This window comes from Chiloscyllium plagiosum, chromosome 2, assembly GCF_004010195.1.
Source record: "Chiloscyllium plagiosum isolate BGI_BamShark_2017 chromosome 2, ASM401019v2, whole genome shotgun sequence".
NCBI classification, from domain to species: Eukaryota; Metazoa; Chordata; class Chondrichthyes; order Orectolobiformes; family Hemiscylliidae; genus Chiloscyllium; species Chiloscyllium plagiosum.
In genome coordinates, this window is record NC_057711.1 from 146,713,737 (window position 1) to 146,727,277 (window position 13,541).

General features: G+C 39.2%; 1 protein-coding gene across 1 annotated transcript in view; it reads right to left on the bottom strand.

Annotated features, from left to right (window-relative positions):
• Nucleotides 1-896: 896 nt before the first annotated feature.
• LOC122565187 (cyclin-G-associated kinase-like) overlaps nucleotides 897-13,541 on the bottom strand; it is a 30,588-nt gene continuing 17,943 nt past the window's right edge. Inside the window, exons 6-7 of the mRNA XM_043720904.1 lie at nucleotides 4,944-5,033; nucleotides 897-1,064 (exon numbers count right to left, since the gene is read on the bottom strand). Coding sequence (XP_043576839.1) covers nucleotides 912-1,064; nucleotides 4,944-5,033 — 243 coding nt within the window. The 3' untranslated portion in view covers nucleotides 897-911. The remainder of the gene's footprint in view (nucleotides 1,065-4,943; nucleotides 5,034-13,541) is intronic.

Sequence of the window (13,541 nt, forward strand, 5' to 3'; positions counted from 1 at the left end):
CATCCGTACCCTCATACATTCTTTGAGCTCTTCTTACTCGTAAAGCTTCTTCCTGGAGCCTTCACAAAATTCCCAATAAACTGCTGGCCACCAGTTCCCCTTCGGGCCTCAAGATAAAACTATAAACAGTCTCTCTCCTCAGGTACTGTTACAAGTCCTTTCGAACCACTGTCATCAGTATCCTTCCAAAAAAATTCTTTAAAAAGTTACAACAACAGATAATCTCCTTTGGCTGCCCAAATTTCTTAATATTGTTGCCTCCCAAATCTTGTCCATCTTCTACACACCTCCTGGTTTCTGCCTCTGTCACTACCTCAGCTCAATTGTTATCAAAACTTGCATTCATACCTGAATCAACTTCAGAGAAGACTATTTCACAGCTGATCTGGCAAGTATCCAGCAACTTGGGCTCCATCACAACCTATGCACTATTCTTCACCAAGTTGTGATTTTTATTCTTGAAATTCATTTCTTGCATAGTGTCAATTTTACCTGTATCTACAACTATCTCCAGTTTTACAACACTTCACTCTGATTTCTTTCTACAACTCTAGCCTTTTTCACTCAATTAATGGCACCTCTCTCAGTTGCTTGCTCAGCACGCTCCAGAATTCCCTCTCCTCCACATCTTCCATATTGCACTATACAAATGCAATGTTGCTGTTACTAGATGTATTTTATTCCATTTTATCACATTTTTCAACAGGTAAAGAGTGTCATTCATAAAATAAAACCCTGATTATTCCAGCTACTTTACAAATTAAAGTATTGACAGCAGAAGATTAACCTCCCATACCCAAGTTCATTGCTGTTAAAGAATAAACAATAATTTATATTTATTTGTGATTCAATGAGTTAGTAATATATCTTGCAAAATGAAACCAGAACATCAAAGTAAAAAATAATTTAGTTTACACATGATACTTACGAATAAGGTCATGAAAAACAGTGTATCTGAGATCATTCACAGGAATCGAGTACTTTCCATTTACTATTCCAAGTTTAGCACCATCTTCAAATGGATGCTGCTTAAAGCACAAAAGGTACAGGATACAACCTAAAGCCTAAAGAAAGTTACAAAATACATTTCAATAAAAGCTGTATCTTAATTAAGCACGATAACTCCATGCATAACTGCAATTATCAGCAGGTATATGACTGCAGGTAAATTTACCTATTTTGATTTAGGGAGGTTTTGCAGCACCATGGCTCAGTGGCTAGCACTGAGCGCCAATGACCCAAGCTCAATTCTAACCTTGGGCAACTGTCTGTGTGGAGTTTGCACGTTCTCCCAGCATCTGCGTAGGTTTCCTCCGGGTGCTGCGGTTTCCTCCCACAGTCTAAAAATTTGCAAGCAAGATGGATTTGCCATGTTAAATTACCCATAGTGTCCTGGGACATGTGGTTTAGGTGCATGAGCCCTGGAAAATGCACGATTACAGAGATAGGGTCTGGATGGGATGCTGTTCGGAGGATTGGAGTGAACTTGTTGGGCCGAATGGTCTGTTTCCACACGATAGGGATTCTAAGATGCTAGGTATTCAAGGCACTTGGCAAACCACACCTGGAATACTGTGAATGGTTTTGTGCCACTTATCGAAGGGAAAGATACACTGGCTTAGAGGCAATCTAGAGAAGGTCCACTGGGCTGAAAATAAGCAAAGAGGGACTGTCTTACGAGGAGAGTTCGAATAGATAGTTCCAGTACTCAATGGAATATAGAAGAATGAAAAGCAATCTCATTGAAACATCCAAGATTCTTAGGGGATTTGACAGGGCAGATGCAGAAAGGTTGTTCTCCCTGTGGGAGCCACAATGTGGAGATGTCGGTGTTGGGCTGAGTTGGACAAGGTCAGTTAGAATGGAGGTGCAGGTTTCAACTGATTAAGTGCAAATCCTAGAATTTCTTCCAAGTCATTGCCCCAAGATAACTTAAGGTATTATCAACATAAAGGATGTGACACCTCCTTTCTAACTAATTAAATATTTAAGAGCCTTCATTGGTGTGCTCAATTCGTTTGCATGAGTTGCATGACCCTTTGATCTTTTCCTTATAAATTCTGTGTCTAAGGTCTTCCTCTCTCATGATTACGGAGCAGTACTCTGAAAGCTAGTGTTTTCAAATAAACACGTTGGACAATAAACTGGTATCTTGTGATTTTTGCCCTTGTGGGACAATCAAGGTTGTACGTTTAAGACAAAGACAAGGAAGAATCTCTTCTCTCTTTGGAATTCGTTATTGCAGAGAGTAGTTGACAATGGGTCATTAAGTATATTCAACACTGAGACTGATAGATTTTAATCAGTAATGAAATCAAATGGTTATAGGGGAAAAAGGCAGGAAAGTGAAGCTAAGGATTCCTGATCAGCCATGATCTCATTGAATGGCACAGCAGACTCAAAGGCCCAATGGTTTGCTTACTGTCCCTACATCTTATGGGCTCACAGGTAAAAGCTGCTAAGTTTCTTGGACCATATGAGATGCATACTCAAGAAAACAGCTACTCAGATAGGAAAAGTCCCAGTGGAAAACTGGCACTGCATACATTCAAAACATGAAAGAGACAAACATGGGTAACTTTTGGCCAGTTAGCTTAACATCTGTCATTGGGAAAATGCTAGAGTCTACAATAAAAGACGCAATAGCAAAACATTTAGAAATATATGATATAATCAAGCAGAGTCAGTGTAGTATCATGAAGGGGAAATGGTGCCTGACAAAACGTTTTGAGGACGTAACACAGTACCAATAAAGGAGAACCAGAAGATGTGATGTTTTTAGATTTCCAAAAGGTGTTTGCCAAGGTACTGGACATTAGATTAATTAATAAGATAAATCTAAGGTGTTTGGAGTAGAACAGTACCATGCCAAGAGGACTGGGTAGAGTTGGGTGAAGGAGGCATTTTCTAGATGGCAAACAGTAACTAGTGGAGTGCCACAGAGATTAGTGCTGAGGCCATAATTATTTTTCAACATACATTAATGAATTAGTAAGAGGACCGAATGTACTATCACCAAGTTTTCAAATAATCCCACAATAGATGAGAAGGCAAGTAGTGAGGACTGGCACAGTCTACAGAGAGACATAGATAAATTGAATGTTGGCAAATTGAATATAATGCAGGAAAACATCAGGTTGTGCACCTTGGCATAAAGAAAAGAGCTGAATATTACTGTTATAGAGAAAGAATGTGTAAAAATGCAGCAAAGAGGGAAATGCGAGTCTACATGCAAAAACTCACTAGCTAGTAAACAAGTTCAGCAGGAGGTATGGAAGTAAATAGAATCATGATCTTTATTTCAAAGGGAAAGTTTTGCTCAAACCATGTAAGTCACTTGCTAGAGTACAGCTTGAATATCAAGAACAGTTTTAGCCCCTTTTCTGAGTAAAGATACACTGGCATTGGATCCAGTCCAAAGAAGACTCACGAGGTTGATTCTAGACTTTCTTATGTGGAGAGCTTGAGTAGTTTTGGACGGTACGCATTTTAGTTTAGAACAGTGGGAGACAAATTTATTTAAACATATAAGATTCTTAGGGGGCTTGACTAGGTAAATGTGGGGAGACTGTTTCCTCTTCTGGGAAAACCTAAGATCAGAAGGAATTATCTCAAAGTAAGAGGTACGTGGCAGAAATATTGGAAAATGCAATCGCTGTACCAAACGTTTAGTAATGAAGAAGAACAAGGAAAAATAGAGCTGGAACTTGCCTTTGATCGAACAAGAAGGGATCTAGCCAGGGTAAAAGGAAAGCAAAAGCTGACACAATGACTAGCAATGGAAAAAGGAGGAAATCGTTCAAGTGCACAAAGAAGGAACCAATGGTAGATGACAAAGGGACATGGAGATTATGATGAATGCATATCAGGTGAATTCTTCAACTGAAAAATCAAGCCAAATACAACAAGCTAAGAGAGAAAGTAAAGATGAAATAAGACTGGCAGAGGGAGAATATGAAAATATGAGAATAGAATGGCAGTTAAAATAAAAGTAACTCCAAAAAGCTTCAAATGGCTTGTACATAGCAAGCAGGTTTATAAGGTGGAGTGGAAGTTATTGGGATCCAAGAAAGTGATTTGTGCTTAGAGCCACAGGGCAAGGTCAGTACCCTTACCAAGTAATGGCACCTGTTATAAGGAAGAAGATGCTGACAAAAAAGCTGAAGATATGGAGATGACAGAGGTAATAAGATGGGAAGAAAATTTCTAGACAAAGCGTACTGGAGACATTGACTCTCATTTGTATGGATAAATAACCTGGTCTAGATAGCTTGCATCTCGGGTTCTTTGAGGAATTGACAGTGAAGATAGCAGAAAGACTTGCCATAATCTTCCAAACAAATCATTAAACACGAGAAGAACCAGCACAGAGTTATAAAAGACAGACCATATTTGACGCATCTCATAATCTGGAGGCAAGTTCAGATTCTCCCATAGCAGCTCGATATTTTATACTCGACTGATTGAATAAGTCTATAATCGAGACATAGTATCAGTTACGGTGACCATGCTGCTACAAGATTGTTGTAAAAACACATCTGGTTCACTAATATCCTTTCGAGAAAGAAATCTAAGCCCCTTCGGCCCAACTCATCCATGCCAACCAGGTATCCTAACCTAATCTAGTCCCATTTGCCAGCACTTGGCCAATGGGACTAGATTAGGTTAGAACATCTGGTCGGCATGGATGAGCTGAACTGAAGGATCTGTTTCCATGTTGTATATCTCCATGTCTACAGTTCTTATCCACTCTAGCCTGCAAACGGCTCCAATATTGTTAACCTTCAACTGCTCAAGCAAGTCACTTAGTTGTACTCAAGAAGGTATTTCACTTTTGAAAAGCAATTAAGGACGTGCAATAAATCTAGCTGTATCAGAAATGCCTATATTTTATCAATGATTACAAAAGTGAATTACTCTAATATTAACAGGTGCAAACATACCCATATATCCTGTTTTTCATTGATTGGATAGTTGGAATAAAGATCTATTATCTCTGGTGTCCTGTACATTGGGGTTGTGTTTCTTGTAATCTGGTAAACAAAGACAAAAAAAAGTATACATGTTTCATTATTCATCATGGATGAAATGGAAATATACATTGATGCTTAGTTACTATGAGTATCATTGACAACATTTTTCCATTTTACTTCAGACTGTAAATCAATTGCCATTAGAGATTATAAGGCTAGAGGATACAAAACAGCACATACAAACAGAAGTCTAAAATTATGAAATATGAATCCCACAAACTCTGTTAAGCTTTTACAAACAATGACCAGACCAGACCAGACTTAGAGTAATGTGCTCCATTTTGGGCACTGAAGCACAGAACAATAACCAGAAGCACAGATATTGATTTACAAAGAGATATTGGACAAAATATATGCTTACGCCTTTAATAGATCAGCTCCAGGGTTGACATATAGTCAGAGGATACCCAGGTTAAAATCCAACCTGCCCCAGAGGTATGTTACAACATCTCTGAAAAAATTAATTAGTAAAAAAAAGAGTAACGTTTCTTAAAAGCCCTCATGGTGCAGTGGTACTGTCCTAACCCTTGAACCAGGAGGCCCAGGTTCAAGTCCCATCTGCTCCAGAAGTGTGTAATAATATTTCTGAACAAGTTGATTGGAAAATATTAAGAGCTGAGATCGGGCGCTTGTCAATTAGTCATTTAATCAGCAACACAGGTGATTTGGTGGAAGTTTTATACATATATTGTATTAGAAAAACTGAGCTCTCAACAAAAACAGCTCTGCTCTGCTCCAACAGGAAGATGACCAAGTGGACAAAGCAGATCAGGATCATGAAGAAATAATGAAACTGCTACGGAGCCAGCTTTGCAAAACGGTGAAAATGATCAAGATCTGTCAACAAATCAGGTACACCTATTTCTTCTGCAGGAGGACCAAGGTGAAGAGGTCGGCACTTGGCATCTGTCCTTGTGGATCCTGCGTGAAAACAATAGCTGAAAGGAATTGCACCTACAGCACCACTCCAGCCCTTATTTTGCAGTTCGTTGACAATAGCAGCTGAAGCATCAAAAGCAGTGGCTGGGGAGTCTGAACCCTTCCAAAGATTTGTGTGTTAATAAATTTGCTAATAAAAGTTTGAGTGAAAAAGCAAACAAAGAGAGCTGAGCTCTTGGCTGCACTCTCCCTGGTAGGTAGTGTTTGTTAATTAGATGATTAGGTAGGTTTGATTGTAGATCTATTCACATTTTAAAAACTGAGCACTTCTCTAGCAGGGTGTTGGTTTCTGGACAGGAACATGGTCCAGAAGGGAAAATGTGAACAAATACTTGTACCATATTATATATTTACAATAAACTCTTCATAAATCTCAGAAACTTTTTTTGTTGCCTAATTCAACATATGGATATCGATGTCTAAAACATCATTAGGGTATCTTCTCTGCTCTTCTTCGAAATGGTGCCATGACATCTTTTACATCCACATGTGCAGACAGACAGATTTCAGTTTCATTTCTCATCACAAATCCAGCACCTCTGACAACGCAACTTTCTCTGATATTGTACTACATACAGAGTCATAGAGATATGTAGCACAGAAACAGACCCTTTGGTCCAACTCGTCCCGTGTCAACCACTCAGCCTTGATTTTTATAAGTCAAGCCTCAATTGGCAGCTTGAATCTGGAACCATGATTCAGAGGCACAAGTGCTTCCAGTTGCTCACTTTCACAATAATACAATAAAAGTAACTGAAATAAGTCTTTAAACTCAAGACTTTCCACTAAGTCAAAAAAGATGAATGGTAATTCAATCAAACATATATTTCAAACAGATCTTATAAATAGTATTAATCATTGGAATATAACTGACCTCAAATATCTGCTGTATTGCAAAAGAATACTTTGATGTAGAATTGGAATACTAAGTGGTGAAGAGGAAATTTGTACTTTCGTCAGTTTTATAGCCTCTTATTGATCACAGTTTTTGGCCTTTAAATATGTTGAACCAAGCCATGAAGTCATTGTTAAAAATATTTACATAAACAAATAAGTAGGATCTGAAATGAACCATAAAATTTGTCTGTCATTCAATATGATCACAGCTAATTTTCCGGCTCTGTTCCATTTACCAACTGTTCCCTTAACCCTAGGTTTCTGAGATCGAATGCCTGATAATCTCAGCTCAAATATGTCCAATGAACTAATATCCATAATTCTCCAGGATACAGAATTCCAAAGATTCCCCAATTACTTGAGGGGAAAAATCTCTCATCTGAATCTTAAATGATCATCCCCTTTTCCTGAGAGTACATTCCAGTGTTTGAGATGCGCCCACTGGGGTAAACAACCTCTCAGCATCTGCTCTGTGAAGCTGCTTCAGAAGTTTGTACATTTCAGTAAATCCCCTCGTTCCTCTAAACACCAGAGAATATATGCTTAATTTATTCAGCCTTTCATTCCAAGAAGCAATCCAGTGAATCATTGCTGTATCATCTCCAACACAATTAAGTACCTTGCTGAAGGTAGAGCATTCCAAGTGTGGTCTCATGAAAATACTGTACAATTCTAATAAAACCTTCTTGCTCTTCTACTCAAATTTATTTGCAATGAAGACCAGCATGCCACTATCCTCCTAATCACTGGCAGAACCTGCATGTTGACTTATTGGTTTTACTGCAAAAGTAAGTCAAAATCGCTCAGAATATCAGCGTTTACATTTGACTGCCTTGAAAAAGAAATTCTGCTTTTCTATTATATAAAATTGAATACCATCATAGTCTTCTACATTACACTCTTGTCTATCTAGTTCTAATCACCGATGCTCCGTGTGGGTTACTCCAGGACCATTCAGCACAAGACCTCATTTACAGCCTTGGACCAAACATAGATAAAAAGCTAACTCAAGAGATGGGTTGAGAGTGTGCCATGAAAATAAGGAAATGATAGATGAAGTCAACAGTTACTTTGTATCAGTCTTCATGAGAGTGGATACTAGTAATATCCCAGAAGCAGCTATAAACCATGAAATGTAAGGGTGGCAGGAACACAGGAAGATCACAATCACTATACAAGTGGCACTGAGTAAATTGTTGAAGAGGTAGGCTGACAAGTGCTGGAGTCCTGATTGACTTTATCCTTGGATCTTAAATGAGGTGGTTAATGAGACAGTTGATGCATTGGTTGTAATTCCCTAAAACTCCTTTGATTTGAGGATGGTCCCAATGGATTGGAAGATAGCAAATGTAATTCCTTTATTCAAAAAAAACAGACAGAAAACAGAAAAGTACAGGCCGTTGGCTTAACATCTGCCATAGAGAATTGTTAAAAGCTATTACTAAGTAAGTCAAACCTTGGTACTTGGATAACTTCAAGATAATCAAGCAGAATCAACATGATATTTTTGAAGGGAAAACCATGGTTGACCAACCTATTAATATTCTCTGAGGAGGCGATGCGTGCTGTGGATGGAGGGAAACCAGTGGAGTAACAGCACTTAGATTTCTAGAAGGCATTTAACAAGGTGCCAGATTATTGCAGAAAATAAGAACTCATGCCTTGGGGGTAGCAAATTAGCATAGATAAGAGATTGGCTGGAAGCAACAGGAAGCAGAGTGTAGGTGTAAATGTGTTTTTTCTCTCAGGCTGACAAGGTGTAACAAGTGGTATGCCACAGGGATCACTGCTGGGACCTGAAGTGTTCACAGTTTAAAGTATCACACAACACCAGGTTATAGTCCAACAGGTTTAATTGAAAGCAGACTAGCTTTCGGAGCGATGCTCCTTCATCAGGTGGTAGTGGCCACTACCACCTGATGAAGGAGTGTCGCTCCGAAAGCTAGTCTGCTTCCAATTAAATCTGTTGGACTATAACCTGGTGTTGTGTGATTTTTAACTTTGTACACCCCAGTCCAACACTGGTATCTCCAAATCAGGACAGTTTAAGTAAGTGACTTGGCTCAAGTGACTGAAGATATGCAGCCAAATTTGCTGATGACACAAAGATGGGAGGAAAAGCAAGCTGTGAAGAGGACACAAGGTAGTTACAAATAGTATAGATAGGATAAGTAAGTCATCAAATGAAGTATAATATAGGGAAAAATGGGAAATTGTCCAGTCATTGCAGAGGGTTCTGGGTGTCCTTATGTATGAATTGCAGAAAATTAGCATGCAGGTACAACAAGAAATTAGGAAAATAAATAGAATGTTATCACTTATTGCAAAGGGAATTGAATACAAAGATAGACAGCTTATGTTTCAGTTAAAAGGGGCTCTGGCGAGACAACACCTGGAGTACTGTGAACATTATTGGTCACCTTATTTAAGGAAGGACATAAATGCATTGGAGGCAGTTCAGAGACTGTTTACCAGACTAATATCTGGAATGGGCAGGTCGCCTTTTGAGGACAGGTTGGACAGTCTAGGCTTGAATCTCATCGGCTTGACTGTAGAAGAGCAAGAGGAGACTTGAGTGAAACATATAAACTCCTGAGAGGCCATGACAAAGATGATGTGGAGAGGTAGATAGATTTCATGAAAAGTTATCCAGTGTAGGCAGGAATGAAGATTTGAGGTTGTAATCAAATCAGTCATGATCTTATTGAATGGTGGAGGAGGTTTGAGGAGCTGAATGGCCAACTTGTCATTCTGATTCATATGATCAAATAAAAAGGCCTTAGTAAGATTGAATTCAATGGAAAGCAGGGGAAAATTCACCACTGATTGGTGCCAACTAGGCATAAAGAAAGAGGGTCCTGGATGTTGGAGGCTAAACATCTCAACCAGGATAATGGACCAGGCCCAACCATTTTCAACTGTTTCATCATTGTCCTTTCCTATGCATCATAAGGTCAGAAGTAGTTACATTCACTGATGACGCACAGCATTATACACCATTTATGAGGCGTCTGGTACTGAAACAGTCCGACACATCACGTAGTAAGACCTAGACAACAGTCAGGCTTGAGCTGCTAAGTGTCTAGTCCAATTATGCACACAAGCACTAGGGAGAGACCAGCTTCAACCAGAGTGAATGCAACCATCTCCCCGTGATAGTCATACCATAACTGAATCCCCCACCATGATCATCCACTGACCAAAAACATCACCAGATTAGTTATGTAGAAGGTAAAGAGTTCCACAGATTCACTAACTTCAGCGAAGAAATTCCTCTTTATCTCTGTTCCAACTGGGGAGCCCCTTTCACCCAGTTTATGTCCTCTGGTCCTAGACTAATCCACAAGTGGAAAGAATCTCTTAGGAACTACCCTGTCGAGCACTTTAAGAATTTTATCTTTTTAGTAAGGTCGCCTCTCATTCTTCTCAACTCTAACCTACTCAACCTCTCCTCAGAAGAAAACCCCTCCATACCCAAGATCAATCCAATAAACCTTCTCTGGACAGCTTGCATTGCTAGTATGCTACTATTTAGTTAGGGCACGAATATGGTTTTCCAAGCATGATCTAACTAGTGCCTTGTAAAGTTTTAGCAAAACATACCTACTTTTATTCTCCATTTCCTCTAAAGCTGTGGACAACTTTCCATTTACCTTTTCTATTACCTGCTGAACTTCAATGTTTTTTTTTAATTCAAACACAAGGACTCCTATGTGTTGTGTCAGATCCAGGGGACTTATCATGTTGCACCATTTGTTTCCCTACTTTCTCTTCAGACATAATTACTGTATTTAATTCCTATCCCCCTTTTCCCCTTGATTATTTAATATTTCAGGAATGCTATTGCTAAGCGCTATATGCTACTTCTACTATGAAGACTAATGCAACATATTTAATTCCTCTGCCATTTCCTGGCTCTCCGTTATTACTTCCCCAGCCTCATTCTCTAAGGGGCCTACGTTCACTTTGGCCTCTCTCTTCCCTTTTATATTTTCACATTTGTGACAACTCATGGAATAGTGGGTCTCAAGTTCCAGCACACTCTTCCCAGCACAGCCATAACACCACTGAAATGAATAACTTCACGGTTATACACATTATACTGCATCTGCCATGCATTTTCTCATTCAATGAACTTATCTAAATCACCTTGAAACCTCTTTACATCCTCTTTACTACTCATTCCCACTGAGTTTGTGTCAGCAAACTTGGAAACACTGTATTTGATTTCCTCATCCAAATTGTTTACATGTATTTTAAATAACTGGGAGCCAAGCATTGGTCCCTGAGGTACTTCACTAGCACTGCTTTCTATTCAACAAGGACACATTTATTCCTTCTGACTGTTTCTTAATTACTAAACAATTCTCAAACATCCCACTATACTCCTAATTCTATGTATTTTCATTTGCAAACTCACTGAGATAGAACTTTATCAAAAGCATTCTGAAAATCCTAATACATCAGTTGCATTGATTCTCCTTTATGTAATCCACTAGTTACAACTACAAAAATGGCAACAAGTTTGTCAGACATTATTTCCCATGTTGACTTTGATTAATCCCACTCATGTTTTCTAAGTGTCCTGTTATCATGTCCTTCATAACAGACTCTAGCATTTTCCACAGGACTGATGCAAGGCTAACTGATCTGTAATTCATTGTTTTCTCTCTCCGTTTTTTTTAAATAATGAGTTCTACTCTACAATCTGACAGGGCTGCTTCAGGATCCGCAGAATTTTGGAAAATGACAATCAACACATCCACTGCTTCCTTGGGGACTACTTTCAGTTACCTGGGAACCTATCAGTTTTCAGTCCCATTTGTATATCCAGTACAAAAGTTTCACAATTACTTATTTCTCAAAATCGCGAACTAATTTCCTTCAATAACTTATTCCCATTAGACCCTTGATTCCCTCACATTCCTGGGTATTTGTTTATCATTCTGATTTAATAAAATAAGGCAATGTATTTGCTTAGTTGCTCAGCCATTCCTTTGTTCTCCATTATCTTTGCTCCCATTTCAAACCGTTGGGGACCTACACTGGGTACACTCATCATCTTCTTACATCTTTTTAATGTCTTTTTCCCTTTTACATACTATTGTAATAAAAATACTCAGGCAGTTTTACTTATATGGCACCTTTTATCATCTTATGTTCTAAATCCTTTGGCAACTAGTTACAAGTAGTTCTTCTGTAACACGGTGGTTGCAATCTTGCGCAACCCCGCATTACAGAAAAATTGTGCTTTAGAAACAGCCATTAAAGTGTTGGCAATGTAATCACTTTACAGCGAACACACATTTTAAAAGTCTGCATTTTAGAAACAGTGTCCCTAACTTGTCAATCACATTACAGCAAATTCACATTAACAAAATGCGCATTACATCAGAAGTAACTTGATTGTGTTTTTTGATAAAGTAACAAAGAGGACTGACAAGGGCAGAGCAGTAGACGTGATCTATATGAACTTCAGTCAGGCGTTCGACAAGGTTCCTCACTGGAGACTAGTTAGCAAGGTTAGATCTCATGGACTACAGGGAGAACTAACCATTTGGATACAGAACTGGCTCAAAGGTAGAAGGCAGAGGGTGGTGGTGGAAGGTTGTTTTTCAGACTGGAGGTTATGACCAGTGGAGTGCCACAAGGATCGGTGCTGGGTCCACTGCTTTTCGTAATTTATATAAATGATTTGAATGTGAACATAGGAGGTATAGTTCGTAAGTTTGCAGATGACACCAAAATTAGAGGTGTAGTGAACAGTGAAGAAGGTTACCTCAGAGTACAACGGGATCTTGATCGGATGGGCTAATGGACTGAGGAGTGGGAGATGGAGTTTAATTTGCATAAATGCAAGGTACTGCATTTTGGAAAAGCAATTCAGGGCAGGACTTATACACTTAATGGTAAGGTTCTAGGGAGTGTTGCTGAACAGAGACCTTGGAATGCAGGTTCATAGATCCTTGAAAGTAGAGCCACAGATAAATAGGCTAGTGAAGGCAGAGTTTGATATGCTTTCCTTTATTGGTCAAAGTATTGAGTATAAGTGTTGGGAGGTCATGTTGCAGATGTACAGGACATTGGTTAAGCCACTTTTGGAATATTGCATGCAATTCTGGTCTCCTTCCTATCAGAAGGATGCTGTGAAACTTGAAAGGGTTCAGAAAAAATTTATAAGGATGTTGTCAGGGTTGGAGGGTTTGAGCTACAGGGAGAGGCTGAATAAGCTGGGGCTGTCTTCCCAGGAGTGTCGAAGGCTGAGGGGTGACCTGAAAGAGGTTTATAAATCACAAAGGCCATGGATAGGATAAATAGACAATGTCTTTTCCCTGGGGTGAGGGAGCCCAGAACTAGAAGGCATAGGTTTAGGGGTAAGATATAAAAGGGAGCTAAGGGGCAATTTTTTCATGCAGAGGGTGATGCGTGTATACAATGAGCTGCCAGAGGAAGTGGTGAAGGCTGGTACAATTGCAGCATTTAAAAGGCATCTGGATGAGTGTATAAGTACAAAGGGTTTAGAGGGATATGGACCAAGTGCTGGCAAATGGGACTACACTAGGTTAGGATATCTGGTCAGCATGGACGAGTTGGACTGAAGGGTCTGTTTCTGTGCTGTATTTCTCTATGACTCTATGACCTGGAAGGACATTTAGAATGTCGTCAATTGTA